Consider the following 22,260-nt stretch of genomic DNA (forward strand, 5'->3'; position numbering starts at 1 on the left):
TGTTCGACGTGATGGGCGGGTGGGGAAAGCCAATGGTAGGGCAGGGCGGGCCCGCCGGCGCTACCTGCAGTCCGAGGGCAGTGCCGCGCACGGGGTTGAGTTTGATCCTGTCGTCATGTTTCAGGCCTCTGAGGCCGATCCGGCGAAGCCGAGCTCCAGGTGCTGCAGCGGGACAGCGCCAGCCGCGCAGAGTGACGGGAGGAGCGGAAAGAGCCCCGCGGCAGCGCGAGGCTTTGTTCGTGGCGCTCGGCGGCTTCGGCTGAGGCGCGGTGCTGGGGGCGGGGGCGCGGCGCTGAGGGGCTGCGGGAGCAGGTCTCTGCTGAGGGTATTGTTGCTGCGTTGGGTCGGCACGTTCTCCCCGTCTCCCCCATCGCCGGTAGCTGGGGGCTAGCGCAGCTTCCTGCCCGGGTGCCGCGCTGTGCCTCGGTTCACTGGCTTGGGGCCGAGCGGGGATGACGACGCCACTGCCCTGGGCTCGGGGCCACGCGTGGGGCAGGCAGAGGAGCGGCAGGGCCGGTTCCGTGGGGCTGCGGCGCTCGGCGCCCAGCCCGGCCCGTAGGGAGTGGGGCTGGGTCGTGCTGGGCGGGGCTCTGGATCCTGAGGGGTTCCGTGCCAGGTTGTACCTTCTCGGGGAAGGAGTGGGGTCTGGTCACCCCCTCTGTGAAGCTTTGCGAGGATCTAGAGCATGAGCAGATATGAGCTTGTTTTAGCCGTATGAAGCTGAGATCTGTTGTTACACTTGGACGAGGGCACCTATCTTAACAACGTGGAGCTGGAGTGATTCGATAGGTAATTGTGTGCTCGGCGGGGAAGGAAGGAAGTATTTCAAAATCGTGAAAGGGTGTTTTAAGTCTGTCTTTACTCCAGTCGCTCTGAGCTGTGACCTGGTTTTAAAACGCTTCTGAAGATGCTCTGCCCTTACTATAGTCTCTGAGAAGCTTCTATTCTCATGGCAATTCTGAAACCACATATTACTCATAAATTGGGTTTCGGGATAGAGTCTAGACTGCAGACCATGAGAACCTTTTAGTTGACAGCAAGCAAAGGTGGTCTTGTTCCAGCTTGTTCTCTGGCACTGTGGCTGTGGACAAGCTCCAGCAGTGCAGGCAGCAGCATCTACAGGTCCGGCACAGCGCATCCTGCAGCACAGTGTGTTTACTGGCTCCATACAGGGGTCTCTGAGATGGTCACTCTTGACACACGGCCTGTGCTAGCAAAACCAGAAAGTATTCTGTTTAAGGATGCTTTTCCCAGGGTTTGTTTATTCCCTAATGAAAACTTCATTTGGTAATAATGTAAATCCTCATGCAGCTTTCAATGATGTATAGAAGTTTCATTAGTTAAAACTACGTCCAACTCAAAATCCCTGCAGCAACTGCCAGCAGCTGAGGAAGTAGGGAAAAATAACTTCTCCTAATCTGAAAATCTTTGTGAGGCAATTGCAAACAAATGCTTTGCATTTTGAGAGCTCCATAATACAGGAGTATTACTGCTAGAAGTAAATGATGCTAAAAATGTTTTAAATTAAAGCTTCCACTTAAATGATTGCTCCCTGTATCACCATTAACTGGATCACTAGAGATAAAACTGGCTTGCTGAATCAACTGCCTAGTTTTATTAAATTTTAATAATGATGCTTTCTATTGTTAAGGAAGTCTTGCTTTTCCAAAATAAAATGAGGAATTGCATGTTGCGAGCTCCTGTTGCTCCAAAAGCAAAGCAGGACAGAATTCTGCCTTTCTACTGTTGTTGCACACTGTAAAGATGAATTGCTTTTATGTATCCTCAGCTCATCTAGTATATGAGCAATTTCACAACTACTTGGTGGGGCTGAAAATGTTACATGTAGCCATCTTAAAAATATGGCTACAGATGTGTTTGTTTATATAGCCAGTGTCTTGAAGTAATGGATAGGTCTTAGCATCTCTTCCATAGGTCACCTGAAAGGTTTAATAACAAAAGGGCATTCAAAGAAAGTGTGTTAGAATGTAGGGAAAAAAAAAAAAAAAGACAAGAACTAATTAAAATTCCTCAAGCCTGCCAGAAGAGAACAAAGCAATTAGTAGAAGCTTTTAAACGTACTGGGGAGGGTTCTTAATTCAGCTACTCCAGGTGAATTGACAGACTTCTGGTCTACTGGAGGAGAGAAGGAGAAGAGGCAGATTTTGATTGCCTAGAAAACTAAGGTTTTTTTTCAGTACTGTTTAAAAGAACAAAACAACACCTTCCCTTTTCCCTCTCCTCCCAAAGGAAGAAAGAGCTAATTTATCTGGCTACAAGACAAAAATATTTATGTAACCGGGCATAATACCAGTATAAACTAAAATGGCTGTACTGGTACTCTGTTGAGGCAGCTAACACTGGCTTCTCAAGAAAGCAGATAGTATAGTCGATCTGTAGCCTCTTGGACACAAAACTGTAAATAAATAGCTACTCCCTCAAGCTAAAGAGGTTCCTTAAATGCACACTCGTACTAAGGATTAAAATAGTGAAATGGGCCAGTAAAAACAGTCCCTGAGGCTGGTTCTGTCTTTATAAACTACTCCCAGACTGAAAGTGAAATTTTTTTTCTCCTTCCTCACAGAGACAATAGAACTGCTTTTTGCATCCTGAGATCTGAAATGCTGACAAAGCTCATTTTCTGACAGGGCAGCCAAATATTTCTGCTTTTGGGAAATTAAATCTTAAACTGGAGCAGATCTTGTCTCCTAGAGGAAACTCTCCTTATGCTGGCAGATGTCTACCTGAAAAGGCTTACTTCTGTCACAGACCTATGGAGAGATGTGTTGTATTAATTCACTGACATTTGAATTCTGTTTGGTAGAATGGGATAGAGATCTTGCAGTGTAGAACTGATTTCTTTGTGTAAAAGTAAAGGTTAGTTTAGGGCACAGATCAAGCATTCAGATTATAAGAGGTATGATTTGACTGTTGCTTTTGCACAGCTCCTAAGATTGTGGGTAATGGGTCAAGTAGACGTAACTGTAAAGGTTATTTTTGATACGGAGGTATTCAGCACTTTCCCAGGCTTTTTCTGTTATTTTTCCAGTTAATTCCACTGATTCTACTTCCAGGTAGTGGTTCGGTTTCTTTTCAGGGCAGGACCTGAAGTATGTTGAACAAGGAATAGGTATTAACTGTGTGCTTTCTACTTGAGGACAAGCATGACTATTTTCGAGAAGTCAGCCCATTTCTGTTGTAACCTTCAATGTCTGTGAGTGTCTGTTGAATATAACTCAACAGGCTTTGAGGAGCTTTGGTTGTAATAGATTTGCATCTTTACCACAAAAAAATTGGCTCTTTGGCATCCCACCTTTCCACTGTAAACTCTACAGCAGCTAATATGACAACTGAGCAAGGTTGAGCATAGCTACTAAAATACAATTTTTTAGTAGCTGTAAAATGATCTGCTTTTATTTAGAAGTTGATGGGTTTGACTTGTAGCACAGATGCACAGTTGGTATGTGCAGCTTAGCAGAAAGTCAGGTTCTGTAATAGGCACGTCTTTTCTTAATCCATTCCTTCTAAACACCACAGGTCACTGCTTCTAGTGGCACTGTGATGACTATTCCAAGTCACTGTAGACAACGTACAATGATCAAGTTGACTGACTAGGAGGCTGGCAGTGTTTGTGCTGAACTTGAGTATATTTTATTAGAACAGCTCTTGACAAGTGGATTCTTCATGGATGTAGCCAAATGACGTGAAGCAAATTCAAATCAGAATAGTTACTTATAACTACAGGGGAGAATGTGGACATGAAATATTTTAACTGCTGGAAATTCCAAGCAAGCTTCTGTCACTTGCTTCTGTCATTCTGCACCATAGGGTATTGAAGCCCCCAGGAGGAGGGTGTAGTAACCTCTTCGGGACTACGGAGGAAGTTTCTTCTTCAAGCAGGCCACACCGAATGGCGTCCAGTATCTTTGCAGCATCAGAACAGCCTCAAAACATTCCAAAAAGAACAAACCCTCCAGGTAAGAGCTGCAACCTCCTTCAGCACAGTTGGGCTCTGAATGGCATCACGGAACTGGTTTTGTATTCCTAAAGTGGAACGCTGATCTGTCTGCCTTTTTATGTTGAATTTTTACAAACTGAGTGGGCTTGAGCAATGAATCTATTCAGATTTTCAGAAATCTGAATATATCAGTCATCTGCATGTTCATAGACTTCTTAGCACATCATCCAATCTAATTTTTTCAGAGTTGAGGTCTAGGAACTGATGAAAGGAAGCTGTTTCTATTCTAGAGCTGTGTCATCAGTTAGCTGCAGTGAGCACTCACTGTGAATCTGGAATCTGCTAGTGAATTCTTGTAACGAATGATTTCAGGTAGTATCTTCAGGAAAGCAGAAGTAAGTGTCCAGGCTGTAGGGTTCTAGAAGTCTTAAATTCTTGTATCTTTTTTTAATATAGTGTGGTAAAACTAAGTCATCTAGGAAAAAATAATCCAACAACTGCCTTGCAGGAGGAAAAGAAAGTGGTATTTTCGAGGATTCTAGTTCTGCTCAGCCACGTCCACGCATGAATCCACCTGGTGGGAAGACAAGTGATATCTTTGGGTCTCCTGTGTCTACCGCTGTTGTGCGAGCACATCCAAACAAGCCCAAGGTACTTGTGCTGCTTCTTTTGCTGTCAAACCAAGGAGCTCGCCCCACAGCCCTGTCACAGTGCAGTGCCTGTATTCAGTTTAAGTTGACAGACCTGAACTATAACATAGGGTAATGTCAAGTTATGCAGTTACTCACAAAGACTCTTTGATAGCTTGTTGTCTTTGGTGCATCAGATCTCAGCATGCTCTGCAGTTTGCAATGAAACTATTCATTAAACTGTGGATGTGTGTTCATACCAGTGAGCTGCAGTCATAAATCTTCACATGGATTTTAAGATGAGATATGTAATAGTTGTAGAGGCTTGTAGTTATGACCAAATCTGGTTTCTAGAAAAGGAGGACACATTGCAAATACTTGCCAATTAATTTATTTAAATGCTCTATATTCAGATTTACAACCTGCTGTCTTACTCTAAGTAGATACTAGTAAGTGAGTAGCTACTATGTCGGCAATGGTTTTGACATGTCAGCATGGAAACTGAACATCCCATGAAACGCAGCTCACTGCTGAACAACTAGCAGCAGCCTCACTTGTCCTGGAGCCTTTAGAAGAAAAGCTGCACACTCTGGAGTAGATTTGGGTGGATTTGGGTCATAAGAAAGGAGGAGGGGAAAAGACAGACTAAAAGACTGGGAGGTGGATTTTGTCAGGGGTAGTGCTGGTGGTGTGGAAGGGGCTTTGCTTTGTTCCTCTGCGTCTCTTCTTTGGGCTGGTCTCTGGGGTTTTTTTTAGTCACTTTTTAAAAAGTGACTTTTATTCCTGTGAATTCCTGACTAAATGGAAGACAACACTTTGGAAATTCCTGTCTTTAATTAGAGCATGGGAATTGAGGGAAATACTGGGATGGAAAGGAGACAGTGTATTTCATGGGTGGGAAAACATGCAAGCTTTTCTGAAGCATTGCTGGGTAGAAATCCCAACAATCAGTTGGGGTTGTCAGGGATATGACTTGGCTGTTGGGTGCTGTGGACACTCGCTGAAGACAGTAACTGCTGCATGTACATTGGGTGCTCAAGGGCTGCCTGTGCTGCAGTGAACACCAGCTTTTCCTGGGTGCTAATGGGTGCTTGACACAAATGGTAATTCCAGACCTTTGGACTGAACTGTTTATTAGAGACAAAACTTTAAACTCCTGATGAACTAATGTAATGTCTTCATCTGTGTTTCAGTGAATTGTGTGGGATGTGCACCTTGGCAGGAGTTATTGTCTACCACTACTTTTGGGCTTATGTAGCTGCGGAGGGGACGAAGGGCAGCACATAGTGACTGCAGCTGCTGGCTTTTACCATGCTAAAGGTGTAAACTTAGATCAGAAACAAAGCAAAACTTTGTGAAGGATTTTGTGGAAGACACTGTTTGAAAACAGTAATGTTCTAGGATAGTTCTTGCTTGCTTTGCAGGATCACATTGTCTTGAAAGAAGATGAAACACCAAAGAAGCCTGAAGGTCAGCAAGATAAATTCCTGTCTCTTGAAGAAGTTAAGCTCTGAGGAATAGTTTCTTATGCTTCCTCTTAAAAACATGAGACTAATGCTGGTGCTTAGGTTAATATAAACTGAGGAAGTTTCTTTCTGTTAGACAGAAATTTAATTCTTCTCTCAGGGAAATGATTCTCCTCCATTGAGAATATACTTTGATTGATGCCATGTGTGTAGTTACACGTGGAATCCACAGATACATTAAAAAACAACCTATCGGATTGCTTCCTTCTCCCTTGCCGTCTCCTTCAAGTGTGCAATCTTGGCTGACTGTAGTTGTAAAGAACAAATAGCTGACTGAAAAAATGTATTATTGCTTAGCTGATGATTATTAAAGAATGATGGGAATGTAGCTTTCAAGGTCAGCATGAAAAGATGAATTGCTGCTTTGCATCTCTTAATTGTGTGAAGCTGCCAGAATAGTTCTGCAGGTGCATTACTCAGCTGATGTATCCTTGTTAGAAAGATGGCTGAAGGAAGAGAGGAATTGTTATGAAAAGTTAAATTCTTCCTCAGCACCTGTTTTCTGCAAGAAAAATAAACAGATGTAGAAACATTGGTGTGCTATGGATGGGAGACATGGGGAATAGTGCAGCCTGTCAGAGAGGTGCACTTTGTGCACTGCAGAATAGCAACAGCCAGTTGATCTAATTCCTTTTCTTTTTATTCAGCTACAGAAAATATCAAACCACAGCTGGAAGATGGAGGCGAGAAAGAAGATGTGGGCAAAGAGGAGCGACACTTGGAGCCAGAGCCCAAGATAGACAATCACGAGCCCCGATTAGGGCCAAGGCCGCGCTCGCACAACAAGGTCCTCAATCCGCCAGGGGGAAAGTCCAGTATTGCGTTTTATTAGTCATCTGTTCCCTGTCACTAACAGAGTCTGCACAGAAATGCTTGTCTGTGGTTGCGAGGTCTGTTTATGGACTGCTGTTTGTGGATAGGTCATTAGGCAGGTGATTGAGGTTCATGCTTAAGTAAGTGTGTAAGGGTGATTAACCTGATAATATGGGGAAAGAGGGTTGGGGAGGGAAAGGGTCCCTGGTGGGAGATGGGAGCGTTGGCCTGCCTGGGTGGGTAGCAGAGGGGAACATTAGTGTAACTTTGTGGAAGAACAGTGCTACTTGTGGAGAGTTCATCAGACTGAGGTTCTCAGCTAGCCGGTGTCTCAGAATGCTCTCGTGGGGTCTGGCGCATCCATACAGTCAACATGTAAAACATGGTGAATGGTGAGGACCAAGAGACCACCCCAGACAGCTTCTGCAGGAGGCAGGCAGGCTGTGTCTCCCTCTGAGGCACAGGATGCAGCCTCACACAGGAGCTGGTAGCAGTCACTTGAATGTGAATACGTTCTACTGGAACTATGGTGCTATGGGTTTGAGTGTCTCCCATCTTTGGTTCTTTTTCTCCTTTCTTGCCTTGCAGCACGTGATTGCTGATACAAAGCCAACACATGCTGACAGTTTCTTTCATACTCATGAACCATCATAGGTTAATGAATATAGTGGTCTTCCCTTCCCCAGAGTATTCAGGCCTTTCTGATGCTTTCAGTAATCTGATTACTACAGCTAGCTCTTGAACAGTGATAGCATCAGTCTAACACACTGCTCCATGAAGGTGCTTCTAGAAGACTTTTATTCCAAGTATCCTGGTTGAGTGCTTGCACAATTTCTGGTAAAGATGTGGCTGCAAAAAATAGCTTTATGGTGCTCTTTGAACAGAAGCTACTTAAAATGTACAGTTACCACAGAGAGTATCCGATAGTGTCCAGTCACTAGCTCTGACTCAACCAGTGTAGAATTGCCTCAGCTTCTGCACAAGTTTTTCCTTTGTACCCTGCAGAAACCAGGACTGGTTCTGCTGGCTTTACCACAGTGCATTTGTTTGTCTGTGCTGACTCTGTTAGTGACTCTCTTGTCTTTGGTCAGCCTTACTTTTGCCTTCAACTGCCTCAGATTTTTGTTGGTAAGGTTGGGAGGAGTACATGGATTCTCCCAAACCAAGCACTGTAGTTGTTGTGAGACATGCTGTAGACTATCCTAGTTGGAGAAACAAAGACTAGCGATACCAAACTTTTGGTTGTGCTGGCTCTTAAATCATGTTTGGAAGATGTACATGTTCTGAGCAAACACATGTTGGGGAGGGTAGCTCCCATCATTTGTTCTCTGCGTGGACTTTCTGATCATATCCAGAGGTATGAGCTGTGACTGTTAACATGAGGTGCTTACTATTCAATGGATTTCATAGTGACTTTTTACACTTGACATATCGAAACAGGAGTTGTTCAAGTTCACCAAAGAAAAAGTGGCCTTACCTGCCTCCATCTGCTGCTGTTCTAGCCCAGGTTTCCTGGGACTGGCTCTGCGACAGGGGCTAAAATACCCTGTGATGATGGTGCTTAGTCAAGGGTTCAGTCCAGTGAAGTCAGCCATGGTGGATGAAGACTTAGTTCCCTTTCCAGATAGTGGAAGTGAAATACATAGGGCTGCACTAAGGGTAGAAATAGCTGTGAAAAGTTGGGATTTCCATGTCTTTGTACCTTTCAGATAGGTTTGGAACTCTGTCATTTGCCCTTCTGGGAAAACAGGAGGAAAAGAGTGGTTCTAACTGCAACCCTGAAACAGACTTCTGTTAGTTCCAAATGTCTTTCCTAGCAGCAATGCTCGAGTCTGTGCTGGCTAGACTCTGGCTGAGTCTGAGCCATCAATTTCAGTTCCTGCATCCAGTACTTGACAGGGTTTAGGAAGCCACCACGTGGAAAAGTCAACCAGAGGCTCCTTTCTGCACTGAAGGGGCTGGTGTAATTGACATTGTCTGTAGCACTGAGCTTATGGTGGACATCTTCTTGCACCTCCTGTGCATTGGCTGCAGTGCCTGTCTTAAACAGAAACTTCCAACTAGGCCTTAAATTAGTTAATCTAGGTTGATTTTCTTGGATTTCTTTCTTTGGAATGTAAACCATGTTTTTAACTCATCAAATAGGATTGATAAGAGCATTTTTCCAGGATGGAGGTAGTTTGGAAATCAAATGATGAATGCTATTGTCAATAAACCTCTGTATTTTGGTACTTCACTGTTGTGCTGCAGATGTCTGCTTTTATACATCAGTCGGTTCCTACGTCAGTATAGATACACCAGTGAGTTTTGTTATGCCTAATTGGGAGACTGCACAAATATCTTCTGGCCTCCGCACTGGGAGTGTGCTTTGGAGATAGGGTATTCTGCTCATAGGACAAGCACCTCTGATCCCTACAAAGGGCTCAGAGGGGATGGTAGTGTGGGCAGGCAGTTCAGGTCGGTGCCTTTTTGTGGGCACCATTCCAGGTGTACTGGAGTCATTTTGAGCTTCCCTACTGTGAGAGATGTGGCTTGGGGAGGGAGTTCTGTCTTGGGCTACAAAGGAGGTAAAAGGGCTAGAGCCTCTTTCCTTGGAGGAGGGTCTGAGGGAGCTGGGGTTGCTCAGCCTGGGGAAGAGAAGACTCAGGGAGACCTCCCTGGGGTGCTGAGTCTTGCTGGAGAGTGTGAGGACAGGGGAGCCAGGCTCTGCTCTTGATGAGGAGCAACAGGCACAAATCACACCACACAAGATTCCACCTGAACACAAGCAAGCTCTTTTTTACTGTGAGGGAGGTCACCAGGATAGGGTGTAGAGTGTCCATCTGTGGAGATGCTCAAGCTCCAACCAGACACAGTCCTGGACAACCTGCTGCAGCTGATCCTGCTTGAGCAGAAGGTGCTGGACCAGATGAGCTCAGGATGTTGCCACCACACTAAAGGAGTCTGATTTTGCAATTATGTGACTCTCACCCCCCCCCCCCAAATTTCTGCTGCACCAGACTCCAACAAGGAGTTTTTAATTGTCTGTGCTGTGAAATGAACTCACAGCCTAACTTAAAGATTGGAAAACCTTGCTCTCTGAGCACATTCTCTCCAGTGAATCAGTTCATCACTGGATGCTGCCCTTGCCTCAGTTGCTTTCAATCTACAGTGTTTATATGAAATGCAACTTGAGCAGAGCTGTTCTTTCTCTTAGTGAGAGCTGCACCCTCAGCTGGAAGAGTAACTGGAACCCCAGTCTGGGGGTTACCAAGGGCTGATGTACAGGGTTCTTATGCCTGCCTGCTTTGCTACTGATCTCCATCACAGCTCCCAGTGAAGGATTGAGAAGCAGCTCTCCAGTGCCTTATGAACAAGCTTCAGCCAGGTCCACTGTATTCACTGTAGTGTTGCTCTTGAAGTGCTACCCAACGCAGGTTTCTGTGTGTCAGAGAATACCCAAGAACCATGCAGTAAACACCTCCTGTATATGTGCCAGGCATAACAAAGTGGAAATGTTAATTTTCTGTGGACAGTTCCCTTCAAAGACATTTAAAATACACAGAATAAAAATCTACTTCGAAGTGGAAGTGATCAGTGCTGTGCCTGGCAGCTGTCACTGTTCTAATACAGCCAAGGTTCAGCTGACAGAGCCCTCATCCCCTGTTCCATCACCAAAGAGTGGTGCTGCACCTGCAGGGCCTCTGTCCTGCTCCACATGCGTACCCTTTCTTGTTCTGTTCAGTGTTCCACCCTAGAAATTCAAAGCAGCAATTAGTGACCAGAAGGAGAGAGTTCTTCTTGTACACATGTACTGCTACACTGTGTCTTGGCCCTGCCCCTCACCTTTTTGCCAAAAACCACAGCCACCAACAGCTCAAAAGTAGGTAAGACCACTACACACTGCAGCAGTAGTATAGCTGAGAGTTCTCTTTTTATACAGTCCCATTTTTATGTCAGGGGAACTGCTGGAATACACACCCAACACCTATTACATCAATAAAAGCAACTTGGTGATGCCAGGCTATTCTTTACCTCTTACCACACTTAACTTATCTCTTGTCCACAACATTGAGGCTCATGGAGGCAGCAGTGCATGCTACAGTGTTTGACAACATAAAGATCATCACCTGTTGCCAGTGCCACACAGGGGTCTTTAATTCGCTAGAAAAGGCCAAAACAGGATAGAACAGCCAGTCACCTGAAGGCCCCTCTATAGCTTCTTGCAGCATCAGGTTGCAAATATTCTGATTTCTGTTCACTCCGCTCAAGCATTATTGGTTGATGTCTTTTCTTGAAAAATAAGCAGCAGCTTTCCCATCTGGACTGTGTTCCTAGAATGCGTCCCATGATCAGATTCAAAAGGCCAACTCCAACCATTTGTGTGGAAGTTGCAAGCCCCACTGCCATCACTAAGGTTGCTTGGGGGACCACAAGAGGTATGGATGGCCACATGCTAGCCTGCTGGGAGGAATGAGAAGAGGAATCACAGCCTTATTTAAAGCTGTTAGATGGTTGTTGGTTTAAAAAGGCATTATTCCCACTAAATAAACATGTATACTTTCTCTTCAAAGCCTCTGGTATTTATACCTCCCAACCTATTGCCTGGTTCTAGACTGTTCCCCAATTTTTCAAACAGCTTAAGACAGTATAGACAACAAATGCTATTTGAAAGTGGAATAACCGGACTCCAAATTGCTGAAGGGGAGATAAACTCATAAGACTCAAAGGAGATTCAGGTATTACAGTGAAGGTAAAAAAGCACAAAGAAAAGCACATGCAGATTAATGTTTCATGCTGTACCAAACGGTCCCTTACTCTGCTTTGTATTTTGTCCTATATTCTTTGGGGTTATTTGTTACTAACCAGTCTGCAGGACGGGGGAGCCAGTGACTTCAAACTGTGGCTGCTAAACCTGCACATCCAGACACCAGGGCAGTGACACAGGCCACCCAGGACGGAGGAGCACATTCCCAAAACACCCAACTGCAGCAGAAGAGTTGTGAACTTCCAGCAGCAAAGGAGTAAGTAATCACCAACCAGACAGTGGAGACTAATGGAGGAACAAACGTAAATGCCAGGAGAGCGAAGACTGGCAGAGTCAGTGCAGCACAGCTGACAGCAAAGACACCTCTCAGTCCAACACAGTCCTGGTAAAGGAAACAGAGGCCTCTTACAAGGGATCCCAGCCTCCCACAGGCCCTGGTGACAGGAGTGGCTGTGCAGAGTGCACTGAGGTGACTTGCAGTGACATCACTTCCTAGCTGTCAATATTATAGCAGGCGTATATACTAGTTCCTCTTGTGTCCTCCTGAACTGAGGCTGAAATACTTGTCAGAATCAGTGTCCACTATTCATGTGAAATGGCAGTTTTAATAAAGGGGGAAGAAATCCCCACCATTATGCCCTGACAATTAGGGAAATAAGGAAGAGTTTGACAGAACAGGGACTGATGACATGCAGGTAGTCCCTTCCCATCTACTTGCAAAGCTTATCCTGATCCCCTCTGTTCCAGTCTCAGACTTCCCAAAACATACCGCACTTCCCATGGTTTGATGCTACCATAGCACGATTAGGGACAGAGGGAAAAATATGTTAACATTATTTCTTGTAAACTAATTCAGAATAAAGTACCTCTTGCAGTTTGCAAGGAATTAAAGGCCTGCATGTTCAGCAACAACAGGCTAAATTCTGGTTAAGCGGTTTGTAACAAAGACATTTCAGAAAGTCAGGAAAAAGTTACCAGCAAGCACTTCTGGGTCTGGATACTCACAATTAACATGCCAGCTGCTGCAGACAGAACAAGGGAGCTGTCATACACTGCCCCAGCAATCTAAGTGGCTGCCTGCTGGCTGTAACTAGAGTATTTATCCTGGATAAACTTGCTAAAAATGAAATGAAGGGGAGGGAGAAATTACATAATTAGGATTCTTGATCTGGTTATTTTGTCGAAGTCAGTCTGAGCACAAACATAGGGAAAAGAAGGGTTTTAATGTGAGGAGACTTGTAAACAAGCTTGATTCCATCCGGTTTGTAATGCCAAGCCTTTGTTGTTCAGTTTTCTGGTGTACACCAGTAAAGCTGGTGCTTAAATGGCCCTTTTCAAGATGCTTCTTCAAGTGCAGAGTAGAACTGCAGGTTAAAGCTGGGCACATACTCAATTACATGAGCACAGCTCAGGAGCAGCGATTTGCTGTCACCTGTCCAAAACACACGGATGGATTTTGTACATTCTCTCTGAAGAGGCAGAAATCATTATCAATCCAGGCGTGAGAATGCTGAGGGGCAGGGAAAAGAGTTAAAAATAACCCAACAGCAAAGATCAGCATTTAAATTGAACACCTGCACTTCAGAAGTAGGAGGATTCCCCCCACCTTGGCATCTTTAAGGAGACCTGTTTAGAGCCGAGAGCATCCAAAACAAATTGTGTTTTCATTGTCACAAGTCAGCCTTTCACCTTCTTTAAGGGTGTGCAAAAATGGTGTTAAAAGTTTCTGTAATACTTTACAGAACTTAGAGTCATACAGTTGCAACAGCTTAGAAAGATCAGAGTAAGCATTACTTAGCAACAACTAAAAACATCGATTATCAGTGTTGCTCTCAGACTAAAATTGAAAACACAGCACTGCACCAGATGACTAGGGGAGAAAAATAACTTACAGCTGAGCCCAGGACACTAGTTTATTTAGCAATCTTGTAGCTACTTAAACCTGGTTTGGCCACTTGCATGGATGCTTACCCTTCATACCAGTGAGACTCTGGACCTCTGCTGGCAGCGAAGTTTATAAAACAAGACACTGTTCCCTGAAGGTTTACTGCAGCAGAAGTCGCCACACCCATGGCCTTGGGACCATTATTTTCCCACCTGGGAAGCACCACAGCATTTCTTGCCAGACAGGGTGTGTTAAATGTGACTCCTGGTGCCTGAACTTTGCTCCACAGGGAGGAAAAAGTCCAACTCTGCAGGCTGGCAGAATTGCAGAAATGTGGACTCTCATGAATGGAGACAGTTCACAGTGACAGTGAGAGGGCAGCTGTCTCCTCAGGCCTGGGTATTTTTGCCATCTCTGATGTCTTTATCTTATCTTACTGGTAAGAGGTCACTTGTACGTGTATTATGACAATGATGATGACATTTCTTCACTCCTAATTTCACTGTGGCTTGCTATACATCACTCATGAAATACTACCAAAATAATGTTCTTTTTTTTTTATGGTGGGCCTTTGCTAAAAGTTCATGTTCATTATGGGGTGGATGCTGCATCATCCACAAACAGGAGAAAAGCAGCAAAATAACAAGCCCATGGAAGAGCCACAGGACAGAAGCTGGAGTCCCAGTTTAGTTCGGCAGGTCGGCACTTTGTTTTAAGCAAATGAAGGCATACAAAAGGAAGTGTGAAAACCTTGCACTAGGACACAAAGGCTTCCTCACCTGTAAACCCTGGCTGATGCCAACTTAACTTTGTTCCAAACACAGCAGAGAATATGCAAGAACTCCAGGACAGAATGGCCCTAGGCCTGTGAAGCAAACACCCCCACTCTGCTCCAAAGACAGCCACTTCCTTGGACTATCAGAAAGGTGATATATCTACAGGCTGTGTTTTAAATAAAGGATTTCTTCCCCTCCTCCAAAATGCTCTAAGCCTCCTTTGACAGTGTTCCAAGCTTTAAACATTGGGTGAATCATTTCCCTTTAAGTTATTTTTGCTTTCCTTCAGAAGCCTCCCTCATCTTTGAAGGCCAAAGCACCCTCCAGTCTTTGACTAGGTGTTGAAGTCATCTTTCTCTGTGCTTCATGACTGCAAGGAACAAACATATTATCCCCGTATTTCCCAGTCAGTGAAAAATCAAGGGCCTGCAAAGGCTCTGATGGGGCTGTATCAGTCAGTGGGACCAAGCAATACCTGGCATCTGCCACAAAAGGAAAGATTCTATTATAGCAGAACATGATGGTGAGGACCAGCAGCCAGTAGCAGAGGCAAAGTTGCTTGATGCCCTGAATCCACTGCAAAGAGAAGATGTGCCCTCACTCACCAGGAAACAACCTTCAGCCTCACACTAATGTCACTTTCTGCAAGCCATTGAAGGTCACAAAAAATGCAAGAAGTAACAGCAGGTAAAAGGGAATTGAAAGCTCACTAACATCTGAGTGAAATTTAGCATGTGCTGACTCCAAAGCACTCCTTAGATAACAATACTCAAGTAAGCAAAACAAAACCTTTCTTCTTAGTTTTATAAAGGTTATGGCTGCAAGAGACTGTTCTAAACAGCTGACTGCAAAAGCTTCAGTGAAACATAGTTGAAAGATACAGGACAAACACAAATCACAACCCTAAGTTACACAAACCATTAAGAACTGTATCATGAGGAGGAAGCTAAGAGATCTAAGTGCCATAAAGATTGCAACCTATTGCCCGTAATGCTTGTTGCTAGACAGAAGAATGCAATGAGGGATGGGAGATAAGGGCTAGCAAAAGACAGTTCAGCAGTGACCATATCAGCTATTTTCTATCATGGATCCTGTGTGCCAGAAAGCAGTTCCAGAGGGAAGCTGCTCTCTAGTTTTATGTATAAAATCCTCTTCTGAGCCACCTACAGTCAAGAAGTGACTGGCTCAGAAAAGTAATGCCATTTAGAGTCTCCGAAGACTGCAAATACACAAACTCCAAACAGAAAACTGACACTTGTTTGGTAGCTTGCAGTTGCAATAACCTCAGCTTTACCTGAAGAACTGCTCTGCAAGGTTTAACCAGTGTAAATGCTCTCTTCTGGCCAGGAGCAGATCCACTGCAGCTTTCCCTGCACTGCAAAAGCAGCGCTCCCCCACCCCAGGCTTTCACAGATGGAGATGGAAAAGCTGTCTGTGCACCATGTACCACGTATTTGGATTCCTGCTGTATAATCCCATCCAAGCCCTGCTACTTTATGCCCACTTTATCTAGTACACTGACTGTGAGGGCTGAAACAACATAACCAAGCACACAGAGCAGGGTACCTGGATAAAACACAAGAGGTGTTAGAAATTCCTCATTGTGGAGGCACCAATGAAGAAAACATCTCTCCATTGCATACAGAATGCAACAGGAAAAACTAGGAAATAATGTTTGTCCTGTTAACTTCACCATCCTTTCCAGGAACCTCTCATAAGTGGATGGAATAGGCTAGACTTAAGTCAAAAAAACAAAAGGCCAAAGCACCAGAGAAACTCACCTCCCCACAGTGTCCACTGTATTCCAAATTTTGCCTCAAACTGCTGGGTGGAGAAGAAGTTGAGGACACTCTCAAGTCGGGAGAAAGACAAAGTCAGTCCAAATGCCAGTGCCAGTTCCTTCCCCTTGAACAAGAAGGCTGTGATACAATTCTGCACAACTTGGAGAAGACAGGATTTTCTCTTATGTACAGACAGAAGTGGCTAAAAACATTGCACAGGAACAACAAACACCCTCTCAAGTCAGAGTGCTTGACTTGAGCACATCCCAAGTGGAGGCATTACTTGTCAACTTCACAGTCCATTTTAAATCATGCTGGGACATGGGAGGTGAACTTACCCCTCAAACAAGGCAAGCAAAAAACAACCTCAAAGGCATAGCAATCCTTTCAGTCACCATCTCTTGGAGAAGGACAAACTTATTAGAGGGGAAGACTTTCAAAATTTCAGCACACATTAAATCCATGCAGCCCTTCAAGAAACAGTGTTCTGTTTGCAATGCAGGTTCCTGCTGCAGAGCAGGTGAAGCTGACTGGTAGCACAGTGGTTTAGGAGGCAAAATACAAATGTATCATGACCACCTTTCAGTGAGGTGTAATTAAGAAATGTGAATTCCTTACTAGTAAGTGACCCATCTCCAGAGCCAAAGAGCAGTCTTCCTGTCAGCATCACTGGCAGGAGGTATGATGACCCCTTGAAATGTGCACCTAAAGCAAAGACTGATGATCCCAACACAGGAGAAAACAAGGACAGCCACTAGGGAGAAACAGCAGGAAAAAAAATACACAAACCTCAACAGACATGCTGAGATAAGGACAAAAGCAGTCTGTACAAAAGAGTAACCTCAAAACACACCAGAGTACGTGTGGGCTTCCATCAGTTTACCCTCATTATTTTAATTTTGTAAAGACTGGTCTCTTTATGAAATTACCTGAGAATCCTCAAAATACTGATGTTGTTATCATGGTGGAAGGTTAGAGCGTCAGGGTAAGACAGAGGGCTCCGAACACTCTGGAGTCCCTGTTCCTGTCTTGATTTCTACTACAGACCATGGCCTAGAGCAAGCCATCTCCTTCCCTGTGCCTCTATCTCCTCATCTGTAGGATGATTACCTCAGTGACAGAGAGATGGAGCACAACTGCATTTGCTGGGACTGAGACTTATGGCACATGTCAGAACAAATGTCAGAGCAGGGAACAGAATACAGTATCACACAGTATCACAGTATGCTAGAGATTGGAAGGGACCTCGAAAGATCATCTAGTCCAATCCCCCTGCCGGAGCAGGAACACCTAGATAATGTTACACAGGAATGTGTCCAGGCGGGTTTTGAATGTCTCCAGGGAAGGAGACTCCACAACCTCCCTGGGCAGCCTGTTCCAGTGTTCTGTCACCCTCACTGAGAAGAAGTTTCTTCTCAAGTTTAAGTGGAACCTCTTGTGTTCCAGTTTGTACCCATTACCCCTTGTCCTATCATTGTTTGCCACTGAGTAGAGCCTGGCTCCCTCCTCGTGACACTCCCCCTTTATATATTTACAGACACTTATAAGGTCACCCCTCAGTCTCCCCTTCTCCAAACTATAGAGACCCAGCTCCCTCAGTCTTTCCTCATAAGGGAGATGCTCCACTCCCTTAATCATCTTCGTTGCCCTGCGCTGGACTCTCTCCAGCAGGTCCCTGTCCTTCTTGAACTGAGGGGCCCAGAACTGGACACAATATTCTAGATGCGGTCTCACCAGGGCAGAGTAGAGGGGAAGGAGGACCTCTCTCGACCTACTAACCACCCCACTTCTAATACACCCCAGGATGCCATTGGCCTTCTTGGCCACAAGGGCACAGTGTTGGCTCATGGTCACCCTGTCGTCCACTAGGACCCCCAGGTCCCTCTCCCCTACACTGCCCTCTAACAGGTCGTTTCCCAACCTATACTGGAACCTGGGGTTGTTCCTGCCCAGATGCAGGACTCTACACTTTCCCTTGTTATATTTCATCAAGTTATTCCCTGCCCAACTCTCCAGCCTGTCCAGGTCTCGCTGGATGGCAGCACAGCCTTCTGGCGTGTCAGCCACTCCTCCCAGCTTAGTGTCATCAGCAAACTTGCTGATAGTACACTCAATTCCCTCATCTAAATCGTTGATGAATATATTAAATAATACTGGTCCCAGTACTGACCCCCGAGGCACTCCACTAGTTACAGGCCTCCAACTAGACTCAGCCCCATAGACTACAACTCTCTGGCTTCTCTCCTTCAGCCAGTTCACAGTCCACCTCACTACCTGATCACCCAGTCCACACTTCCTCAATTTAGCTGTGAGGATGCCGTGGGAGACTGCTTTATCAGTTTGTCCCATAGAAAACTGATAATGCTATTCCCTGGTAATGTGCGTGTCAGAGGAAAGCACATTTACTACACTGCTGTGTAAATTCAGGTAAGTCAGTGGTCAAATGGTGAAAATGTCTCGGTTGCCTCAGCAGAGCTGCTCAACTAACCGTCACATGCTCCACACACAGAGCTGTCCCTCCTCTCCCATCCCTCTGTGACCTTACTGAAGTGGAACCTTTGATTACCCCTTTGAACTGAAAGAACAGCCTGAAATCCCACTTCAGTACGAGAATAAATTACTTAGTGCACAGAACTTACAGCAATTTCCTAGTTTATCAATCAGGAATCCAGCCAGAATAACCACTACTGCATTTCTAGGAGAAAACAAAAACATGAACATTGATGTCTTGCTGCTGGGAAGCAACTGGTAAACTACCCCACCCCTCAAAGCAAGAGAAAAGTGACTTATGTCCAAGCACAAATTGCATACAACAAGTTGTATTGTGCAGCTGTCACTCCCAAGCCTTTGATGCAGCCAAGCATGCTCTTATGCCCAGTGCTGTTACCATGAGTTCCACTGTGGCAGGTCAAGCTCTGCATAACAAGTCACAGAGCCTTTGGTAGGCAGCAGACACAGATGAAAACCCAGCGTCCCTTTAAAAATCAAGTTAAATTCTTGCCTACTAGATTTCTACTTCTCCTACTCAGTTCCCACTTCCACAACCAGGAGCTAGAGGACTTGTGTCCTCTTCCAGGCAGCCAGCCCTTACCAAACGAGAAACGACCAGCCACCAGCACCACACATTTTCCCTTCCCCTTCTTGTGGCAACACAACTCAGCAGTTTCAGACACACTCCAGTCCACAAGACAAGCCACGAGGCTGCACCATGAGGTTTACCTGATCCTTTAGTTTCTTGGCTATAGCTTAGCTTGATCTGACTCTTCATTATGTACTCTAACATCTTAAGCAGTGTGTAAATATGAAACTTAGCAGTATCTCATATTAATTTGCATCTATAAAGCATCTGCTGGACAGCAGGAAACTGGTAATTGTGGCATGGCTTAGTAACATCGAGTTTGCTACTGAAAAGCAACATCAGGAAAAAAACCCCAGATCTTCCACTACTAAAAATCTACCTGCATTAGGAAATGGACAGCAGGTCTTCTACAGCAGCAGGCACAAGCTTCACATTGTGAATAAGCACGACAACATGACACTGACCACATGACTTTCATACAGCCATTATATCTACAAACCCCTCAGATGTGCTGTTGTAGAAACATCTGAGGCTGTGGGGAAATGGTTCTCTAGAACCAAGTGTCTTCACTGCAAGCACTGTCATGGATGCTCTGACTACCACTGTACCACTTGTGTAGCAGGTGGAGGCTAAATTGGCCAGTGTTAAAATATGAGCATGCCAACAGCTAAAACCACTGTTTGCCCAGTTCCTAGCACAGAAAAATATGGCTTGGTTGCACTATGCTATCCAGTTAACTAGGTAACAAAATACGAAAGAACCTTTCATTTACTCCTCTCCCACATGACTCCTCCCACAGATCCAGACCTACAGAAGTTGTGGAAGGTCAAGGAATAAATGCTGACCTACTTTACTCTTTTTACTCCTGTTTGCAATGACAAACTGCACCAAATTTAGCCTGGCGTTCACTGTCTAAATCTAACGGGTTAATGGCATGCTAAATACATTTCATGGTTAAGTCAAGTATATGTCATGGTTTAAGTACAGTCAGTAACCCATGCAGCCTGCTCGCTCACTGTCCCCCTTTCTGTCCTATCCCCCCCCCCCCCCCCCCCCCGATGAACAGGGAGAAGAATCGAAAGAAGGTAACTCCCACGGATTGAGATAAGAACAGTCCAGTAACTAAGGTATAACACAAACCACTGCTGCTACCACCAATAATAATAATGATAAGCCCTTGCGGGTAGCTCTCAGTTACATCCTGGGCATGACATGCTCTGGTATGGAATACCTCTTTGGCTAATTTGGGTCAGGTGTCCTGTCTGCTTCCTCCCGGCTTCCCCTCCTCCCTGGCACAGCATGAAACTCACAAAGTCCTTGGTCAGAGTAAACACGACTTAGCAATAACTAAAAACACTGGTGTTATCAGCTCTATTCCCAGGCTGAAAGTCAAAACACAACGCTGCATCAGCTACTAAGGAGAAAAATGACTGCTGCTGCTGCACCCAGGACATGCTCCTACTGCGGAAGCAAAGTACAGGACAGCAGCTGTGCCAACAGAGGGCACACGTGAGTAGAATCATCAAGACGTGAAACAAACGCGATAACGAGCTAAATGAGTCAAGTAAGAATGTGTCAAGTAGTCAGGAATTAAGGTAAGAACTTTGGGACTCTAGCATTCCTGGAGAAACCCCTGAAATCACCCAAAACATCACTCTGAACCCTAAACAACGCATTTTACTAGCATTTGAGAACGTAACTAGTTTTTCAGAGGATCCCAGACTGATTTGAGAGTTGGAAAGGACCTTAAAGCTCATCCAGTTCCAACCCCCTGCCATGGGCAGGGACACCTTCCACTAGACCAGGTTGCTCCAAGCCCCGTCCAACCTGGCTTTGAACACAGCCATGGATGGGGCAGCCACGGCTTCTCTGCATAACCTGTTCTAACCCCTCACAGCTTGTCCTGGCTTTGTGTGTCTTCACAGCAAAACAACCCCTCACCCCCAGCATCGGGAATGTAAGATCTTGGAGCACAACTCCTCTATCGACACCGTAAGAAAAGGTTTTGAAACCACCGGGGACCAAGGGCTGAGTTCTGCCCATTCCCACCCTCTGTGTTGCCAGCGTGAAGCCCAGGCAAACACCTCACACTTACCCCCTGAAACAGCTCCTGCAGAACACCGGGGATGTCGAAGCAGAAGTAGCAGCCAAAGGTGAGGAGGCAGTTGAAGAGGAAGCACCACGAACCTGTACGCGGCTTCGCGGCAGAGAGCACCTACCTCAGCCTTCACCTCCCTCCTCACCTCTCCTCACGGCCCGGCCCTCCCCTCCCTCAGGCTACGCCAAGACCCGGCGGCGAGCTCAGCCCGGCCCGGGTGGGACAACGGCGGACCTTCCGCAGGGCCCGCACCACACGTCCCGGGCCTCCTCTCCTCCCTACCCGACAGCGCTCACCTCGCTCCGCCGCCACTTCCATACTGCAAACCCTCGCCTCCCGCGGAGGCCTGTACCGGGACCTCCCCCGCTAGACTGAGCCAGGGCTGGGCGGGGTTGAAAGGCGCGTAAAGGGATCCGATTAGGAAAGCGGCATGATAAAGTTGAGAGATCGTCCTCGGCCGAAAGAGGAAATTTAGTAAAGAGAATTAAAACTGGTGCATAGAAAAGGCAGAAACTGGATCAACATAAACTGGAGTACAAAATGTGATACTTTGGGGCCTTTTAGGAGTGTCAATAGAAGTGTCTCATGTAAGAAATGCGGAAAGAAGGTATTTTTTTAAGCTAGTAGAAGGTACTGCGTGAGAATAGGTAGATAGATAGATAGATAGATAGATAGATAGGAACCATCTGAGCACAAATTAAGAGGTTTTGAGTTACTACAAGAGCAGGGTCCTGGTAATGAAGGAAAGAAGAGGAAAAAAAAACCCAACCCACAAACAGACACCCCCCACCCCCTCAAAAAAAAAAGAAAAACAAAACAAAAAAAAAACCAAACCCCACAAACCACCAAAGCCTCTATGTGATTGAAAGGGTATTTTTTTTTTTCCATTTGAATAATGTTTTCTACCCAAACAAGGCACAAAGAGCCATCAAATAAGTTTCATAGTAGCAACAGTGAGGGCCTGTGCC

At 45.4% G+C, this 22,260-nt stretch overlaps 2 protein-coding genes across 2 annotated transcripts; one reads left to right on the forward strand and one right to left on the reverse strand.

The window, feature by feature from the left end:
• Positions 1-9,162, forward strand: JPT2 (Jupiter microtubule associated homolog 2). Its single transcript, XM_062626689.1, has 5 exons — positions 1-159; positions 3,829-3,977; positions 4,467-4,609; positions 6,012-6,057; positions 6,761-9,162. Exons 1-5 carry the CDS (start codon positions 116-118, stop codon positions 6,943-6,945), a joined length of 567 nt encoding a protein of 188 aa, XP_062482673.1. The 5' UTR covers positions 1-115; the 3' UTR covers positions 6,946-9,162.
• A 1,085-nt stretch (positions 9,163-10,247) lies between these two features.
• Positions 10,248-19,262, reverse strand: LOC134167756 (major facilitator superfamily domain-containing protein 1-like). The gene is given in 10 exon segments (XM_062626761.1): positions 10,248-11,074; positions 11,232-11,369; positions 11,921-12,055; positions 12,679-12,790; positions 14,810-14,910; positions 15,782-15,900; positions 16,116-16,274; positions 16,734-16,869; positions 18,804-18,810; positions 18,927-19,262. Coding segments are annotated over 10 exon segments (1,134 nt in total). The 5' UTR covers positions 19,037-19,262; the 3' UTR covers positions 10,248-10,957.
• Between the last annotated feature and the right edge of the window lie 2,998 nt (positions 19,263-22,260).

The sequence above is a fragment of the Pezoporus occidentalis genome, unplaced genomic scaffold, assembly GCF_034315485.1.
Source record: "Pezoporus occidentalis ecotype Australia unplaced genomic scaffold, CSIRO_AGI_Poc_V1 ctg297, whole genome shotgun sequence".
Taxonomy (NCBI): Eukaryota; Metazoa; Chordata; class Aves; order Psittaciformes; family Psittacidae; genus Pezoporus; species Pezoporus occidentalis.

Bases quoted from the DNA above. Each gene is read 5' to 3' on its own strand.
- JPT2 (XM_062626689.1), top strand. From the start codon at position 116: ATGTTTCAGGCCTCTGAGGCCGATCCGGCGAAGCCGAGCTCCAG. The intron at 160-3,828 runs GTGCTGCAGCGG...TCTGCACCATAG, and splicing joins CCGGCGAAGCCGAGCTCCAG to GGTATTGAAGCCCCCAGGAG. The intron at 6,058-6,760 runs GTCAGCAAGATA...CTTTTTATTCAG, and splicing joins AACACCAAAGAAGCCTGAAG to CTACAGAAAATATCAAACCA.